Genomic DNA, 20,609 nt, shown 5'->3' on the forward strand with positions numbered 1-20,609 from the left:
TTTTATATCTCAGAAATTATAAGAGTCCTCTATTTAATTATTAAGGCAAAGTTACTCAGGAATGAACTTCTTATAACATATATCAAAGTCAAGATAATTCAAACTGTGTAAGTTCTATTAAAAATTTAACGGAAGATTTATTATATTTAATAATAAACACATATTTTCCCATCAACTGATATTATACGTTCTTATTAGAAAATCATTAATTTTCAGATAATTGGGGTAAAAGCATACAATACTTTACTTTTTCTAGCAGAGATATTATTGCTTGTTTTGAAAATTATATACTACCTTTGCGAAAATGTATACAGATTAATCGCCCCACCAAAGAAGAAAGACGTAGCTGGTGAAATTGTTTTGGTACGTAAGCAATTTCTAATCTATAAATATTGTTATGTAAAAAGAATATAGTTATAAATTTAAATATTTAAAGAGATAAATTATTTTTATTGCGTGAGAAATATTAAAAATTATACCGTTATATGTTATAAAATTTTATGTGTGTGTGTGTGTGTGTGTGTGTGTGTGTGTGTGTTAAAATTAATTAAAATACTAAATTTAAAAGGTTAAAATTATAAAATGTAAAATTTAAGTGTAAATTATTTTGTTTCATTAAAATTAATTTATCCTATATAGATTCTTATGTGTATAGATATCATAAAATAGAGAGAGAAATACACACAAAACTTATGACACTAATATTTTTATATTTAAGTTTACGCACAAAGACGAAATTATGAAAATAAAATTATACCCTCATATTGACTGTTTGTTTCTAAGATATTAAGGTATCACACCAATAAAAATTTAATACATTTAATGTATTTTCAAATATATAATAATAAGCCGCAGAACAATTCATTGCAAATATACTAATAATACTGAAAACTGTTGTTTTACAATTATTACTTTTCTGTGTATAATAGAAATATTTTTTATTTTATTATTTCTGTTTATTGTAAATATTTTTTATTTTAGACATTTACCTAATGCAGCAATAAAATGCACGAGAGATTTCATCAAATATGGTGTCTATCCAGATGATTAAAAAGTGATACATTAGAAATTCATAAATTGCCTGTAAAATTTTACAATATATGTATATTGATACGTTTAATATGGAGCGAAAAAATTTAGCTCTTTCCATGTGTTTTGTCCGTAGAGATGAATGACTGTTAATAAAAATCGGAGGTACTTGAAATTCGTTTTTTTTTTTAGATTTTTGCGGACATAGAAATTTTTGTCCATACAAATAAATATATTTGTTTTTAAATAAATTTATTTATGATCAAATCTTTTTAAATTGAAAGGAATTAGGCTCCCAAGAATAACAATCTTTTTAATAACGACATTCGTGAAATATTGCATATTCAAGCTGTTCAGTTTTTAGAATATATATGAATTAACAGTTAAGCACGCATTTTACAGTTAAAGACTTTGGTTTCAACAAATTCACGAGCGTGCAGACGCGTCACTCACGGCGTCATCTAATCGTGACAAATAACGCACAAGTCCACGCCAGACTGTCGTGAATCAGACACGCCCCCAATCGGCTTCGATTACAGCGGAGTAGCTTTCAGTTATCGAAAATTCCAACTGTGTTCAACTTCTCTTTCCCGGGATTACCTACGGGGCGTTTAACGGTCTTCAGCTGTAAATCATTGATGGCTAATGCCTTAAATTTCGCTAAGTGAAAATTAATCAGAGAGTGGCCGGTTGCAGAGCCACTAATTGTATCTCCGTTCGATCGACCGGCTGTTCGAGAGACGTTCGCTATATAACATGCTCGTTCCCTCCGCGCCGCGTCGCAAAATCTGCGCTGCGCTGTGCAGCGTTATCTTGATATCGGGATGCTCGGCCGTCTTCGAGAAGCACTGGCTGCCGGATCTGGAGTGGCGAACCGCGAGCAACTGGGCGGACGGCCGTGTCCCGGAGATCGACGGCCGTGTGATCTTCCCTCAGCAGACCCGGCACGCGGTGGGCATCGCCGGAACGGACAATCTCAGGCTATCCGAGATCGACTTGCCGAGGCAGGGACTGCTGGTCCTGCCGAGAAACGGCGAACTGCAGGTAAGGTCCAGGCTGTATAAGCTTGAGAAAATGTATGCAGACGCGGGTGGATGGAATAATCGCGAGGTGAACGGGGAATATGCGGCACGATACGTTCGATCGCTCTTTTTCCCCTTTTGAGTTTATAATATATTCGCGGAAAACGTCGCTTATTTACAAAATGACGCAACTGCTTTGGTATATTCTCGATAATTACGACATTAATGTTTTAATATTGACGCGTCGATTGATTGGAAAATCTAGCTTGTCAGAATATTTATTAGCGATAAACATCATAAAATGCTTGAAATTCATTGCAACTCGAACGGCACGTATTAAAATTTAAAATTTAACGATAATTTTTCGTATCCCTGTATTTTCTGCATTTACTTTATAGTAATAATGTAATAACAAACTTTTAATTCGGTAAAATAAGCTTTAACCTTAACTTATCAACTATCTTGCTATAGTAAAGGATCGAAGTTTATAAAAAAAATCTGTATGTGTATAATACACAAGCTGAGCACATCGCGGACGGACGCGAAAGTTAGTAGATGGTCGAGGCAGGGTGGCGTTTTCTGGGCCGATCCCGCGAATTGGAACGGCAGCTCGATAGCGGCGCCGCATCTCGAGCGTGTTCCCTGCCGCCAGGACAACGTCGTCCTGCCGAGCGAGAATCGCACCCTGAGTATCCTCTTACCGGTGAGCGTGGTGGAGGTGAGGTCGATTCGATTGTCGAACGAGCGGCAGCCGTTCACCAGATGGGAATGGCGAAGCTTCCAAGATCGTAGAGAATTCACCAGGGGCAGATTCACCGTAAAGTAAGGACCGTATTACGGATAATGTTTTGCTGCGCTTCCGCAAATTGAAATTCCATGTGATGAAACGTAATTTTTTTTGAAAAAAATTGTGGTCTCCTTTTCTAGGTACAGCGATCTGTACCTGGCTATGCACGATTGCACGAAATGCTTCTGCCAGGGAGACTCTTTGAGCGATTATCTCGAAGAGGTCTGTGCCATTCAGAGGCCAAGATGCGGATTTACGGGCTGCGAATATCCTCTTACGGTGAGACATTCTATTAAAAAAACTTTAATAGAAGGGCTTGTATATATAAAGAGCTAATCCACAACGCAGTCGAATATGTGATATCGATAGAAAATTATTACTATGGTATTTTCTTATCGCTTTAAAGATTTTTTTGTTTATATATGCAGGGTGTACCGAAATTTGCGAATTAAAATATTATAGCAAGAAAGTCTTTGAAAAATAAGTAAAAAAGTTATTTGTAAATTTTTAACTTAAGCAGTAGTTTTGAGATATAAGGGTTTAAATTTAGCCAATTATAGATTAGTACTCTCGCATGAAGTGTGCAATCACTAAATATCGACGCACACATGGACATGTTTCCGTTTAATCGTAATATAAGTTAAATTTAATCTCTTATATCTCAAAACTGCTTAAATTAAAAATTTGCAAATAACTTTTTTGTTTAATTTTTCAAAGACTTTCTTGTTATAATATTTTAATTCGCGAAATTCGGGACACATGTATATATATGTATGTATATATATGTATATATATATATATATATATATATATAATTGATTGGATTTTGCTGTAACAGTGTAGGCCATTTTTATAAAAACAAAAAAATCTTTAATGCAATAAGAAAATACCATAATAATAATTATTTTCTATCAATATATATATATGTATACAATCTCGATAACTTGCACCTCTACAACTCGAAAATATAAGACGAAAATTTTGTTCATTCCCTTCCGCTCCACTGTGAAAAACCTCTATAAATCGAAATAAAACTTACCTTAACTCGAATTATTTTTCATATATTTAAATGTATTATTTTATCTCTGCAACTCGAATTTAAAGTAGGCAGACCTCTACAATAAGAAAAAAATTGATTGTACGAAATTTATATAGTTGTTTGATCTAATGGTTGATTCAACAATTCCTTAGTTGCACAAAGAAAGGTATAGTTCATTCATGTCATCCATTAAAAAATTTTAATTAAGAATTAATTAAACCAACTCAATTAAATTATTTTATTCGAAATACCAGTAGTATTTATTTGTGTTTGCATGCTATTTAGTTATCCAAGTAATATATTTGTTCAAATTCCAAGTATCAAACTGACTAAACGATGCTGATGGGGATAATAAATAGTGTGTATTTTTAATCGAACGGTTGAGTTAAATATGTAATAAATTTTTGTTGAAACAAAATAGTTTAGTTAAAAAATAGGATTTTGTTTAGAATTATAAGTAACAAATTATTTTGTGTCATCGTAGAGTAACGTTTAGTTGAACATATCGGACAAAATATTTTGGTAAGATGAAACAAATTTTGCGTTTTTCAACAAATTTTTTTTCTCAATGTACAAGTCGAAGTTCACCTCTATAAGTCGAACTTCTATTGTCGCTGTCTCTATAATTCGAAGTTGCACCTATGTACGTACATACGTGCAACCATGAGTAATAGGCTGATATTTTGTTTTATGATTACATTTTTCATACATGTATGCAATAAATAATTCACTGTCAAATATTGATTTTTTTTTCCTTCGAAAGCCACTATAATCAGAAAATTATAAACTCTCGTATATCACAGTCTCCGTAAGTCGAATTTTCATATTTTAACCATCTTTTACTCGACTTTTGATAAGTCGAAAACTCTATAACGAAGGGTTCTTCTCTTCCCTTGAGATTCGAGTTGTCGAGGTTCGACTGTATATATGTCCCTCCTTCGCATTATTACCTAATTGGCACGATTGCTTTTGCATTTCAGGTGGAAGGTCACTGTTGTCCGTACTGCGGTGGACGCGTTTTCATATTATCGCAGCAGATCTCCTTAGCGACAGTACAAAGCGTGGCGGACGAAGCTTTAGAGGGATACACGGAGAAGGTTGCCTGGCATACTAGACGCACTTGGGACGGTGGCGTCGAGGTTCTTGTGAAGGAAAAGGGGGACTATTCCGGGGTCACGATAGAGGAAGCGGTGGAGAACCTGCGGGAAGTGTTGCGAAGTCAGTGCATTAAAGTTATTTAGTTCCTTTAAACTTCTGATAAATTTTTAAACACACATAGATTATTATAGACCGAGAAAATTGATTCGCTTGTGTGTCTCAGACGAGAGTTAGACGATTGCAATTTTACAATAATTTAAAAAGCAATTTTTTAGCGCGTAAGTAATCTCTTGTAGTTTACAAGCGTACCAGGCGAAACGGAGATATGGAAAAACGATGAAATCCATTCATTTGTCTCGTTCTCATTGTTCGCGATACCGATATCGATTGGTATTGATACCAACAAATGTCGACACTCGGTTTTTAATCCAATTTTATAATTGGGACGCACTGGTTATTGTCAAGCAATATCCCGCTTTTATTCATTCAGTTTATTGAAATATAATGTATTTGTGTTAGAACATGTAGTTATGCATCTATTTAATATACATGTGTATGTATATACATTATATGTATATCTTTGATTAAACTTAAAGCAAATCAAATAATGCTAAATAAAATCAGAAAATATTATTTATATATTTATATGATGTTATTTATATTTTCTAAAACGCATTTGACATTTAATCAAAATATATTTAAATTTATATCAAGTGCAATTCAGAAAATATAAAGAAGTTTATTATAACTATATAAATATTCTTTGATTTTATTTGGTTGCTTTAATTTAAAGATAATTTTGGAAACAGATAAGGGAATAACGTAATTAACTGCTAAGATAACTCTTTACGTTTGCATGGAACTAATTAACCTTTGGCTTAATGGCTCATGGAGACTGATGAGTCATTCGAGATCCAATCAATATTTGTTAATTTTCGAAGATTACTCATATGTGTAGGTTGTCAACCCTTTATAGGTTGCAAGCTATGTTTGACGTCAGTCTGTGACGTCAAAATATAAACATATGACGTCGAAGATTCATTTTATTACCAAAGTAATAACAGATAACGTCAGCTTGCCATCATGAGATCGCAAAATTATAAAAAATTAAAAGCTTGAAAACAACTGCTTTTTTATTGCTATTTTTGTATAAGCATATTTAGATTATTATATAGACGAAAAGAACACAATTCCGTTGAAAGGTATGAAAATTTTTGCTGAATACAAATCCGAAAATTAATTCTCGTTAAATTATTAAAAAATTTTGTTGGAATATTAAAAATGATATAAGCATTGCCATAAAACGTTTTGATATTCTAGCAATTATTTTGGCTTTCCAACAAAATCATTTTGATTATTGAACAAAAGTTATTTTCAAATCTGGATTCAGCAAAATCGTTCTTTCCGTGATACAGTATCGCAACATCTTTTTGATTATTCATTAGAGTGCAGTTCAATGACCCAGTCGCAGTCTTCCGAAGTTAATAAAACTAATTGACACAAGACTCTCCTTCGGAATGCTATTTCTACACGGAAAGAATAATTTTGCTGAATCTAGATCTGAAAATAATTTTTGTTCAATAATCAAAATAATTTTGTGCGAAAGTCAAAATGATGGAATATCAAAACGTTTTATAGCAATGCTTATCAGTTTTAACATTCCAACAAATTATTTTGATAATTCAACAAAAAATTATTTTCAGATCTGTTTTCAGCAAAATTTTTAGACCTTTCAACAAAATCGTTCTTTCCGTGTATACATATATTTTTCCAGGGACAGGAATCGACGTGACGAACGCGGAAACGGCAGGTGCAGCGATGAAGGATTCTCGACTGGCCGTTACGCTCGGGCCGCTCTTGGGGACGCCCCTCGTCGTGATCGCTCTTCTTCTGCTGGCCTTTCTGTACTTCGGTTATTCCTTAGGACAGTAAGTATCATTGCCGTGCCGTTTCCGTTTTCATCTTTGCGTGCCGCGCCGCGGCGCCGCCATGCGCTCCGCATGCCTACACGGAAAGAACAATTTTGCTGAATCCAGATCTGAAAATAATTTTTGTTCAAAAATCAAAATAATTTTGTGCAAAAGCCAAAGTGATCGCTAGAATATCAAAATGTTTTATAGCAATGCTTATCAGTTTTAACATTTCAACAAATTATTTTGATGATTTAACAAAAAATTATTTTCAGATCTGTTTTTAGCAAAATTTTTAGACCTTTCAACAAAATCGTTCTTTCCGTATATATATACGAAAAGCCGTCGCGAAAAGTATATTGATCCAGAGATTGCAAGCTGTCGCGCTCGCATTATACTAAACCTAATATCAATACGTTTATAACACGCCGGTTATAAATGTATGTGTCGCCATACGGCGACGTTCGGCGCTCGGCGTGCGAATACACGAAAAGCCGCGCGCCGGCATTTCGTATTCGAGATTTGCATGCCTCTCCCGGCACCGTCGCGCGGTCGCGAATGAAACGGCTGCGTCGTGCTCGGCATTCTCAACCTGCCGTCGCAATATGCGAGCCGGCAAGCCGTGTCGACATCCGCGAACTTTAGCAGAATTAAGGAACTGTTTTCCTGCACGAAAGTCGCGAGGAGGTCGACAAGGAGTTTTTAGAAGAGCGAAGTGTGTACTTTCGCGCTTGTCGGACAGAGAGAGAGAGAGAGAGAGAGAGAGAGAAATGTCGGAAGGACATCGGAAGACGGTCTCGCCATCTCATTTATATTACCCCGTTCTACATCAATATTGTTATTAAAATCAGCAAAATTGAAAGAGGAAACTTTTCCCGGACCGCCTGTCCCGGCGGTGTCGCGCACGTTCGTGCGCGGCATAGGTACCTTCGACATTCGTGCAAACACTGTGTACTCGACGGCACGGTCACGGGAATTTAATAATAACGCCGGCCGACGGGAACGTGACAAGAAGATGAATAAGAAAAATAACGTTTCGTATCGCGTAGCGGCCGCGAGTGCGCGGCTGTGCGCTTGTCGAGCGCGGATCGGCGGTGACACGGTATGGTCACGCGGAAAATTTCTGATGAGAGTGAGAGAGGGGAGGGGGGATCTAGTTTCGACCGAAGAGATCCGCAGCCGCGTCTCTCCAGCTCTCGGATCTCTTCGGTCCGGCGAGTCTCTCCCGTCGACAGTTTTTTGCACGCGTCCGTAAAGAGAGTGGGAAAAGCAATTACACGGATTATTAGCCTATATATACAAGTATACTCGCATATATACGTATAAAGGAGAAATATACGCTTACTCATGTCCTCGCTCTATTTCCGGTTATTCGAGCGGCGCTTTATTATAGCGCGATATATGGTCCTTTTCGAGGATGCTCGATAATCTCTCGAGGGTGGGAAAAAATTTTCTCGGACAATTCATCGGTATAATTTTTCACGGACGAAAGTACATATACATGATTAGATGAATGTATCGTTATTCCGCCGTTTTCGTGTCGGTTTTATGTCGCTTATATGCAAATGCAAATTGACTGAGGATGATATCGAACATGATAACGAATTTTTTATCACGTCCGTTCTTTGCGACACTCTGTACGTAAAATCTCGGGCAATGGGGGGTAATTGGTTTAATTTCGGCGAATCTTAAAACTGGGCTCGCGCGATGCAGGCACGATGCTTCAAGGTCCGGTTCCGCGAATGTAAGATTAACTTTTAATCTCGATTTAACTTACTGTTTATCTCTTTCTAATTCTTATATATAAGATTAGAAAAAAATGAAGCGAGTTAAACACTTCGGTGTTAAATCGAGTTAATCGCGAATTGTGAAACTGCAGGCCTAAGAGAAGAACGATGGACGATCGAGACTGCAAAATTGCCTGCGACTCCGTCAGGCCGGTCGCAAATTTGTAGCCGACAAAACTCCGTCACGGCTATCAATCCGTGGGGAAATGGAAAATGTCGAACTCGTCGAGAGTCTCATTTCCCTGCAGGTACACGGAAAGAACAATTTTGCTGAATCCAGATCTGAAAATAATTTTTGTTCAATAATCAAACTAATTTTGTGCGAGAGTCAAAATTAATTGCTAGAATATCAAAACGTTTTATAGTAATGCTTATCAATTTTAACATTCCAACAAATTATTTTGATAATTAACAACAAATTATTTTCAGATCTGTATGTAGCCAAATTTTTAGACCTTTCAACAAAATTGTTTCTTCCGTGTATTCATCCGATACGACGAAGGGGCGAACAATAGCGAGCGAGAGAGAGAGAGAGAGAGAGAGAGAGAGAGAGAGAGAGAAGAGAGAGAGAGAGAGAGAGAAGGGCGGGAGGGAGGGAGGGTGAGTTGCTTCACGAAAAGAACGATTTTGTTGAAAGGTCTAAAAATTTTGCTAAAAACAGATCTGAAAATAATTTTTTGTTGAATTATCAAAATAATTTGTTCAAATGTTAAAACAGATAAGTTAAAACTGCTATAAAACGTTTTGATATTTTAGCAATCATTTTGACTTTTGCACAAAATTATTTTGATTATTAAACAAAAATTATTTTCAGATCTGGATTCGACAAAATTGTTCTTTCCATGTTGAGACTTGTAGTTTGTGCTTCGGTCTTAATCTTAACATCATAAAATTCAACCAGTGAGAATACAGATTTTGGCTAGGACTGCAGCTCTATTATTAGCAGCTGACATCTAAGGATTTTAGGATTAGAACCAAAGCATAAACCAGGCCTGAGGAAAGGAATGCAGTTGCGACGAGGAGTGCAGTGCTAAAGTTTAGCAACCAGCGAACTCACTTGCGCTCTCCCATTTTATGGTTTTACCCGGCGCTAATTTCTTCCATTGCCGTTCCGCGACTCGCTTCGAATCGAAATGTCTCGCGCGCCTCTCCCCTTCGTCATCTAGCATTTAATTAGTTCGGCTCCCTCGGCGGACCGACCGGTCGGTTGATTATTGCTCTCAGCGGACATCAGGCCGAATGGAATTAGCCGCCGTGTAATTTTCTCGGTTCGTCGAATATGTCCTGTTTTGGGGCCGAAATCTTTCAGATCGTGGCACTCTCACTCCGCTTGCGCCACAATAATACGGTTTTCATCTCTATACAAAATCTCTCTCTCTCTCTCTTTCTTTCTGAAACATGTGTATATAACATTACGATTAATGACTTAGTTTCGCCGTTTAGATACTGATTCATTTTTACAATCTTCCTTCTGATCTGCTTCAAAATATTTTTTTGTTCCCTATTAAGGGGGTTCCAGCGTTTGATGAAATATAATACAAGTCTATAATACACACATATGAAAGTTAATTATAGTCATAATATCCAGAAAAATTTTAATTGATTTTTACCGTACCGTTTTGAAGATATTTAATTCGAAATGTATAACATTTTACATTTTAAGTATATTAACCTTATTTCGTAGGTATTTTCTGTTAATTTAAAACATTTGTGCATATAAGACAGAAATTTAAAAATTGTTATACTTACAAAGTAAAAAGTAAAAATACTTACAAAGTAAACATTTAAGTTCGTTTTGGTAAAGTTTCATCTGAATTGATCGTCTATGTAGTTTGAAAGAAATTTATATTTGTTGATAACGAAAAACAAAAATATTTGTTAAATAGACATGTTGTCAAATTTAACACAAACTATAAAACGATATATATTTAATGCATAAGTAAAAATACGACAAATTTATGATAAATTTATGATAATAATAATATTTTATTTATTATTTTTTAAGATATGATAGTAAATAAATGTCACATTCATATCTCAATTCCTGCTATTGGTACTTATAGGTCAAATGAATCTTATAACTTTTGTCAATTTAAAAATATTTACTAACCTATAAAATTAATCATGATTATGTATAATGCCATTAGTGAAATAGATATATTGTTGATAACGTTTTAATATTATTATTTTAATTATTTTACATAATTTTAAAAATAAACTGTTTATTGACTATAGAGAGTAGCGCTGGAACCTCCTTAATGCTTAAATTTTTGCCGCGTCTACAATGAGACTTGAGACTTAAGATTTAAGAAAATTGATCAATTATAGTCGATTATTCATCTCACGTGAGAAGAATAATCGATTGTGATTGGTCAATTTTCTTAAACCTTAAGTCTTAAAATCTCATTGTGGACGCCGCTTTAAGTATTATACAAGAAATAGTTTGCGCGGCATATTGGGCATTTATCGATCCCCCTGAGGCGGAATGTAATTTTTGCAGCGTTCTCACGGGATGTATGGAAGCCGTCTCGTCCGTCCGAGATGGAATTCGTACGGACAAGCAGAAGCACGGTTTCGCCCGTTTCGAGAATGTACCGGAGGGCAACGTTCAGATAGCCGATGTTCAGATTCCCGGAACGAACGGCCGGCGAGAGATCGACGATGACGACATCAAGGGGATGAAACAGGTCGCGGGTGGCAGATTCGAAAATCCTCTATACAGGTCCAAAAGGGACAAGGCGGAGGGACATGAGATTCTCGACGTAGACGCGCCTCTTAGCCTCGCTACTCTAAAGGACAGGATAGAAGATCAGCTGGAAAGTGAGGAGACCGAGGAATAAGAGTAGTAAGAGAAACAAGATTCTACGTTGTCGTTATTCAATTTCACGTTGTATCGATTAATAATCGCGGAAATGCTTCGTTATGGAATAATATAAATTATAAATGTATTTTTGAGACTATCTTTAAACGTTAAACGGTAACGTTTTCACCAAGGATCGGTAAAATAACTGATACAACTTATTTAAAATAACAAATATAAAATAGATTCCAGAAACTTATTTAAAATAAAATATCGCAGGGGCCAATAGAAAACTGATACGACTTATTAAAAATTGAAAAATATAAAATAGATTCCAAAAACATATTTAAAAAATATTAAATAAAAATAGATTAGAAGAAATTATTTAGAATAATAAATACTAAATAATTCTTTTACTTTTTTTTATTAAAAATACATTTTAAATGTTTTTTTTTTTAAATACGACCAATCCTTGATAAGCAGAAATCGGTAAAGTAACTGATGTAACCTATTTAAAATAGCAAATATAAAATAGATTCCAGAAACACGACTTATTTAAAATGAAAAATATAAAATAGATTCCAAAAACATATTTAAAATATTAAATATAAAATAGATCAGAAAAAGCTATTTAACATAATAAATACTAAATAACTCTTTTACTTTTTGTTATTTAAAATACATATTTTAAATACGACCGACCCCTGGTTTTCAGGGTTGCCACAAATTCTTCATTCTAAAATTCCATGAGTTTTTCTTGACTTCCAGACAAAATTTCATGATTTTCCCTGACTTTTAATATTTAAAATTTTCTTTTGTTTTTGTTTGATTTGAAAACTATTTGGAAACCGTTAAATATTTTGTTAAGAGATCAATTTGACGAATAGCAATGTAAATTACCATTACTGTTGTTGACACTTAATTGTTTGCACGTAATTGTTAAGTTGCTAATATTTCTTTATCTTTTTCTTTTATATATACGCACAATTCTTTTCCTCTGCTTACAATACAAAAAACATGTAAATATAGATTCTTTTTGATAAAAACTATAAATCCTGTTTATCGGAATCTCCGACTTGCTATTATACAAAGATTTACAAACTTGAAAAAAGAAAACAAATTACAAAAATATGCGAAGTCAATTTTAATTTTATTGATTTGTTCACAGGTCATACAAGAAACTTACAAGTTAAAAAAAAACAATTTTAAATAAATTTAAAATTCCAACAAATAGTAGACAAGTTGGAAATTCTAATGCTCTTAGTGAAGCGTTTAAACCTCTATTAAAAAGAGAATTTACATTAGCTAACAAAACTGTATCATATAAGCACGTAATATACATGCATATTCAACTTTTTTTAATCTAAGAATTTTTATTTTTCAGAAAATTTTGTAAAATTCCCTGACTTTTCCCTAATCTCCCTGATCTCCAGTTTTGTGGCAATCCTGTGTTTTGTAAAGCGATAAATCTCTTTGCGTCTATAAAATCGAAAGGAAGAAAATAAAAGTGTTCATTTCTATCTAAAGAAAAAATAATTTTGATTGTATGGTGCGTAATGGAAATATACGGAAAATTATAATACAATATAAAGCGTACGATGTTGGTTCACAAATATTTATTTTTTATTGTCGGACAACATCCATTCGAAGTTGCAGCGCCGCGTGTTACATTGACAACGTGGCATCGCGGCGCTTTAATATAGACACGTTACACGCACACGTAAATTCGACATGCGTCGAATAAAATATATATATTTATATTTGTGTTATCTTTGTTAATATATATTTATTTATATATAATATAAGGACTCTCTCTCTCTCTCTCTCTCTCTCTCTCTCTCTCTTTCTTTTTGGATAAATGTGCCAATCACATAATGATATACAGATGACGCTCGCATCGCGTATGAAAAACAAATGATACAACGTGACAACGAGAATGGTAATAGTGATAAAGTATATCCTAACTGTAGATAACCATGCGGCTTCCTTCATTGTCAAACGTTTCTGTAATTTGTCATAAAATATACTCATCTATACATAATAATGTTAATATATATGTATATAATTATCTCTCTATAAAGCTTTCTCATAGAATATATTAAACTCTTTGCTTTCGATAAAAATCGTTACTCTGCTGCTTTGTACAGACACGTACGTAATTATTTCTTTATCATGCGCGCATATGCATACGGCAATTAAAAACTGCGCGCGCGCGCGCGTGTTTTGTACGTGTAGAATGACAAAGGAATGAAAATTCTTAGCCGAACAGCGCTTGTAGAGTTTCGGCGCAATATAATATATCGGAAAATCCCTTCACACTCACATTTACGTTAATCGATTACTATATCATTCGTTATACGTTTATTGACTTTCTTCATTGACGTTTTTCCAACAACATATATTCAATAGGTCTCTCTTCATTGATTCTCTTTCTAAAAACTCTAAAACTAATTCATTTAAAGTCATCTCGAAATTCAATCTTCTCGTTTCGTAAATGTTACGCGCGCATCTCTGTGTATACAGCATGGCTCACAGAAAAAAAGAGGAATCAGCAATGAGGGTGGCTTTCCTCGGTTGAATTTGAAATCGACTTTAATTTACCGTAGCTCTTACTTTATAATAATTTACTACTATTTATTTATTTTCGTTAATTAAATATAATGCATATAATATACAGGGTGTCCAGAAATTCGCAAATCAAAATATCACAGCAAGAAAGTCTTCAAAAAATTAAGTAAAAAAAGTTATTTGTAAATTTTTATTTTAAGCAATATAGTTTTTGAGTTTAAATTTAGCCAATTATAAGATTAGTACTCGTGTGAAGTGCGCGACCACTATCGACGCACTCACGGACATGTTTCCGTTTAATCGTAATCTATATTTAGCTAAATTTAAACTCTTACATCTCAAAAACTACTGCTTAAATTAAAAGCTTGCAAATAACTTTTTTACTTAATTTTTCGAAGACTTTCTTGCATATGATATTTTCATTCGCGAATTTCGGGACACCCTGTATATTTTCGTTAATTAAATATATAATGTATATAATATGAATCTCAAGAATAGATAGGCGTGAAGATTCCTTATATGGCCATGCTATATGCACACGTTATTTCTATACAATACAAACGTATTTTACATTGAACTATCAGACTTACACAGTAAAACGATCTAGGCCGATCAAAATGTATATATATTCCGTATTTAAATGATATCGATGCAATGAAGGCCAGAATTTCCGTCTGCAGACATTCATGGGAGGGATGTGTGATTATTTAAGACCCGTCTACACGGAAAGAACGATTTTGTTGAAAGATCTGAAAATAATTTTTGTTAAATCATCAAAATAATTTGTTGGAATGTCAAAACTAATAAGCACTGCTACTAAAACGTTTGGATATTCTAGCAATCATTTTGACTTTCGCACAAAATTATTTTGATTATTAAACAAAAATTATTTTCAGATCTCGATCCAGTAAAATCGTTCTTTCCGTGATACACATAAGTCGCAACACGCAAAACGCAATTCGCAAACGCGGACGCAAGATGACGTTAATTCTCTCTTTCTTTCTTTTTTTTTCCTCTACGTTTTTTTTGCGAATTGCGTTTTGCGACTTATGTAGACCGGGCCTGAATACAAGAATTATCTCCTGGACACGCGATACGAAAACTAAACTCTACCATTTATTTGGCAATTACGCGAAGCGACGGGGAAGGGAGAGGGAGAAGAAGAAGAAAAGGTTTTCTCATCTTGCACGCATTTTGGTCCCTTTCCACGACTTTCATGCGGTAAGTATAAAGTCGAGAGGTCCGTCATTGTCGCGCGTGCGACACAACACGCGTTTACTTACGACTTTTTTTTCTCTACGCTAATCGTAAAACAAAATTGCAAAGAAAACAATGAAAAGTCAGGCCTTTGGCTGATACGCGACACCAATGACATTTAATATATAGTCACGATTTAACGCGGTGAAAGCTTCTTCTTGCACATTACAAATAATACAGAGCTTCTGCACGTTTTGACCGACAAAATTCGATTATACGACTTTCTCGCGCGCGATATCGTAACTATCTAATATATACCGAAGCCGAGAACTCGCTGCTGGAACAATCGACTTCCACATTGGTTTGCAGACGCAAGACAGCGGATCTCGGATACGATCCATCGTGGACGATCAAAAAAATGTTATCTATTAAACTTATATTTTATACAAAGGTTCCTACCGCGCGGACGCGAAATGAATTACTCGTCGTTGCATGCGATCGACAATCTTATTAGAGCCTTACTCCAAAAAAAAAACACCCGTTTTTAGCGACAGCGCCCTAAGAAAAAAAATAGCACGCCGTCCGTCATGCGACGCGATTGTTCCCTCCAAGTCGACCTACATAATTATACAATACTTATTGTATATACAAAAACTGAATATCTTCTCGTAAAACGTAAATACAATAAATTCGTCGATTGCATCGAATATATTTTTACTTTCACGTCACACTTTTCCTACACAATAATAATCGTACTTTCATCCTTTTTTTTCTCTTACCTATAAAATATATCATATGTTATTATACTTTCATTTGTATATATTTATATATACTATATAGGCGAATCCATTGACGAAACTACGTCAAAGTGGATTGCGCACCGACACACGCAATCTGTATAACGCTATTGTGGATCCCAAGAGTATACTTCTTTCGGGTCCCGAAACGATTTAAAACGTCATCACCGTTTTTTTTTTGGAGCACAAATACAGGGAATAATCGAAAGGCCGTTTACACCGGAACTTTCTTTTTGTAACTCCTCGTTGCAGTCGAGTTTGGCAATAGTCGATAATTGCAACACGCAAGTTATCGCGAATGGGAGATCCGAATTTCCCCAAATATTTCTGTTTTATTCAGATTAAAAAAAAAGCTCACGCTAAATGCATAATGCGAAATAAGTTAGCCTGTATATGTCGTCCGGCAATGCAATGCTGGAAGAGATATGGAAACAAATCCGCAAAGGCACTCCCGGCGAGAATATACGCTGATTTAGCGAAAAACATATATCGTGACTTATATACTATTATATTGGCGTAAAATCTTCATCGAAAGAACAGAAGCGATTCGCAGCATTTGGAATGTCTCACGTAAATAAATTTAATCGCTGCAAGATACTTCGTTGCGTCTCGTGTGTATGAGGAAGACATTCTAGGAATGTATAAAGAAATTGCACTAGTCCCTAAAAATATATATCTCTTTTTTAACTCCAATCTGCAACTTAACGATAAACACACTATTTTTCTCTTCATCTCATAACAATTGTAAGAAACTGAAGTTGCTATTATGGAAGAGCAATTTAACGAGGTACAGGTAAATCTATATCAACCGTAAATGTGTGGGGGAGTCTAAAATCTTTCTTAAGACTTTACAATTTTTTTCTATCTCCGTAACAATATTAAATTGTTTCTCGCCATGTTCGTTAATCGCGAACGTCGCGCGCAACGTCCGTCGGATTAAATTATCATTTCTGAGGAGAGCGATTAGCACGTGTTAAGTCTTTTTAAAAATAAAAATTTGACGACGCCAAGGTAAATTCAGGCTACTCTTAGCTAGAAGTACAAATAAATCTATTGTAGCTGCAGCAAGGTCTCGAGACGTTGCAACTCCTTCTTCAGCTCGCGATTCGCGTCCTCCAGATAATTCACCCTGTCTCTGTACGAGGAGTTCTCCTTCTGCAACAGGTTGCACCGCCTCTCCAAATTGTCCATGTACTCCTTCTTCTTTCTTCGCGACTCTTGGGCCGATATCTGCAAGAAGCGCCGCCCGAAATCAGAAATCTCTCACGTCACATTCGATTTATAATTTCGTAACTCGGACGTTTCCAGACAAAACAGCAAATCATCGTAACATCAAAAGGATGTCCAAATAACGTCAAAATGAGTTTTAAAAGTCACTCTTCGATCAGTTATGAGTAGGGTTGGTGATTTGCTTCGAAGGCTTCGACATTCGAACTTCGAAGTTTAAGGTGCCTTCGAAGTTTTGAAGTTTCGAAAAATACATTTGTGCAAATGATAAATTTATTCAGAAAATTTACACTGAAAAAAAATTGATTGTACTAACTAAATTTGTATAGTTGTTGGATGATTCAACAATTCTTTAGTTGCACAAAGAAAGGTATAGTTCATTCATGTCAACCATCACAATTTTTTAATAAAAAATTAACTTAATTAAATCAACTCAATTAAATTATTTTGTTCAAAATACTAGTGGCATTTATTTGTGTTTGTATGATATTTAGTTATCCGAGTAATATATTTGTTCAAACTACAAGTATCAAACTGAGCTAAACGATGCTGATGGGGATAATAAATAGTGTGTATTTTTAATTAAACAGTTGAGTTAAATACGATAAATTTTTGTTGAAACAAAATAGTTTAGTTAAAAAATAGGATTTTGTTTATAATTTTTTTATTTATAATTTTTGTTTAGTTGAACGAATCGGATAAAATATTTTGGTAAGATGAAATAAATTTTTGCGTTTTTCAACAAATTTTTTTTCTCAGTGTACAAATGTTGTAAATAAAAAGAATTAATAAAAATAAAAAGAAAAAAAGAATTAAATAAAAAAAATTTCAAAGTATTATAACCTGAAATATTATAAATTAATAATTAAATTTGATATCATGTGCAAATAAGGATAGATATTGATCAATAAAACAATCCAATTTAAAAAATTAAAATTTTTAATATATATTTCAAAATTTCGAAACTTCAAAGCTTCGAAGGCACCTTAAACTTTGAAAGGTCGAAGTTAACGTCGAAGCTTCGAATATTTGAAGTGAGTAAAAAGTAACAGCCTTACGTTACGAGTCATTTTGACGATATCGTGACCTACTGTTTCTGCATGGGGTTAATTCAACGGCTTGACATGCGAGAGAATTCGAAGTGCCCATCACACTTGCCTTGTTCTTAATTTTCCTCCGTATTTTCTTCAGAGATTTCTCCTCTTGCTTTGTCAGAGGCAGCTTCGTGGGCACGGGATATCCCTCGGCTATCAAGGTCCTCTTCTCCTCGTCCGTCAATGTTAACACTCCCGTGGATCCTTTCTGTAATGTCGATCGCATGTGAGTGCATCACCCTAATATAACGCTAGATCAATAAATGTGACAGCGGTAATGGATCACCCACTCCTCGGCAGAGACGGGAATAAACGGGGACAATGATAAAACGTAAAACACGGCGAAAACTCATCCATAAAAGAAACTTTGAGTTTGTTAATGCAAACCCAGTCACCTTGCTGACTAATGGCATGCGATTACGTATGTTGATAGTGTAAATACAGGGTCGCGCGCGTCGGGGTGAGCATGTGCAGGGACATGCATCATAACTTAGAATATTGAACAAAAATATTATTAAAAACGATATTTTTATCTGCGCTTATTCGAAAGTTATTTAATAAAATATAAGTATAAAAAAGAATTAGCCAAAGACGAGGTAATAACATTGGATATGTTTTATAATAATGGATAAATTTAATGTTTCAAATGCATTAAAAAATCGAGTAATCTCCAAGAGATTATTTTATTACACTCGCAAATTTTTAATGTATTTAAATTTATCTGTTATTATAAAACGTCCAGTGTTATTAGCTCATTTTTGGCCAATTCTTTTTATTTATATTTCATTAAATAACTTTCGAATAAGCTTAAATAAAAATATGCGTTTTTAATAATATTTTTATTCACTAATAGTACTGGATGTTTTAATAAAATAATAAATAAATTTAATGTTTTAAATGCATTAAAAATTCGCGAGTGTAATAAAATAATCTTTTAGAGTAATACTCTAAGAAATTGTTTTATTACACTCGCGAATTTTTAATGTATTTTAAAACGTGTATTTCAATTTATTTTATTATTATTAAATTATTATTATAAAACTTCCAGTGTTATCAGCTCATCTTTGGCCGATACTTTTTGATGTCTTTCACTTTTTTTCATATTGTATTTCAATAACAAGCAGGCCATTATTTTTTTAATTATTTAATTAAGTTTGTTAACAGACAAGGCCAAGATAGACGTAGATAAACGTAGAAAAATACGCAAAAAGGATAAGGAATTGCGTTATTTATTATAAAATGATTTTTTTCTAAATACAGTTTCCGCGGAAAAGATTTTCATGTTGATAGCAGCGCAATTCTATTATGTTCTTTTACATAATCGAACGAGAAATTTTCTTGAAGATTCTCGCTTTCCCTTCTTAATACCACGGCCGTTTATTTATAATCTATAATATAGGTCACGCCAGTCAACCGGCTCAACGATAACTCATCAGAGATCACGTGAAACTCTTCGGGGCGGTGTCTTACCGGCTGGGAGGAAATCAGAGGCGTATGAATGGGCTGCCTGGTGGTGTGGGTGCCGTTGGTGACGTAAAGCCTCGGTGTCAGTAAGCCCCTGAGATTCTGCGTACAGGTCTGAGAATCCCGGCGTTCCGGCGAGCAGGAAGCGGAAGCGGTACCCTCGCTGTCGGAGCTCGCGCTACTGGGCGGCGTCGGCGGCAATCCCTGCCTCGACGCGTGCAAGGTCGCTTCCTTCCCCACGCAGACCACGCCGTACTCCTCAATCTCCATATTCTGTAAGCGAGTGACAACGGCGATGACGACAACAAATTAAATCGGTATATTCAAATAACAGCGCGTTAGTTTGAATCTCGTTAATTTTTATTTGCTCATAATCAGTCAAATGAGTCCAAGGGTATGTTCTTTTTTTTTATCCTTTTTTTAGCTGAATTAGTGTACTTCTTTTGTTTATGTTCTTTTTTTATCCTTTTTTTAGCTGAATTAGTGTACTCTTTTTTTCATTACTTGTTTCTAGAGTGAAGTACATGTTTGACATTTGGCAAAAGCGAGAAGGAAAGTTTTTATTGCTGCAGTTCAGTGCAGAGCAATAAAAAACAAACCTTATATACACGGAAAGAACGATTTTGCTGAAAGATTTGAAATTTACAAAATTCAATATAACCTTAGATGATATAAATCAATAAATGTGAATGAAGCCAGTATAAGCCGACACAAGAACGAAAGTGTGTTTCAAATAAAATATATATTAATCAATAGACACAATTTAAAGCGCAAGCGTTTCGACTCTTGT

The 20,609-nt window shown here is 34.6% G+C and overlaps 2 protein-coding genes and 1 long non-coding RNA gene across 3 annotated transcripts in view; 1 reads left to right on the top strand and 2 right to left on the bottom strand.

Moving 5' to 3' along the window:
• Positions 1-1,587: 1,587 nt before the first annotated feature.
• LOC105457358 (protein amnionless-like) lies at positions 1,588-11,618 on the top strand. The gene is made up of 6 exons (XM_011701974.1): positions 1,588-2,073; positions 2,572-2,873; positions 2,979-3,117; positions 4,858-5,095; positions 6,750-6,903; positions 11,173-11,618. Exons 1-6 carry the CDS (start codon positions 1,786-1,788, stop codon positions 11,510-11,512), a joined length of 1,461 nt encoding a protein of 486 aa, XP_011700276.1. The 5' UTR covers positions 1,588-1,785; the 3' UTR covers positions 11,513-11,618.
• Positions 4,992-10,555, bottom strand: LOC105457357. Its single transcript, XR_975380.1, has 3 exons — positions 10,446-10,555; positions 9,730-10,063; positions 4,992-5,076 (listed from the first exon to the last, which is right to left on the bottom strand). It is a non-coding gene; the product is annotated as an uncharacterized LOC105457357 (long non-coding RNA).
• A 4,312-nt stretch (positions 11,619-15,930) lies between the features above and the next one.
• LOC105457359 (cyclic AMP response element-binding protein A) overlaps positions 15,931-20,609 on the bottom strand; it is a 38,462-nt gene continuing 33,783 nt past the window's right edge. The window contains exons 4-6 of the mRNA XM_011701975.1: positions 19,826-20,092; positions 18,420-18,563; positions 15,931-17,264 (exon numbers count right to left, since the gene is read on the bottom strand). Coding sequence (XP_011700277.1) covers positions 17,085-17,264; positions 18,420-18,563; positions 19,826-20,092 — 591 coding nt within the window. The 3' untranslated portion in view covers positions 15,931-17,084. The remainder of the gene's footprint in view (positions 17,265-18,419; positions 18,564-19,825; positions 20,093-20,609) is intronic.

Source organism: Wasmannia auropunctata, unplaced genomic scaffold (genome assembly GCF_000956235.1).
Source record: "Wasmannia auropunctata unplaced genomic scaffold, wasmannia.A_1.0 LD335249.1, whole genome shotgun sequence".
In the NCBI taxonomy this organism is placed as follows: Eukaryota; Metazoa; Arthropoda; class Insecta; order Hymenoptera; family Formicidae; genus Wasmannia; species Wasmannia auropunctata.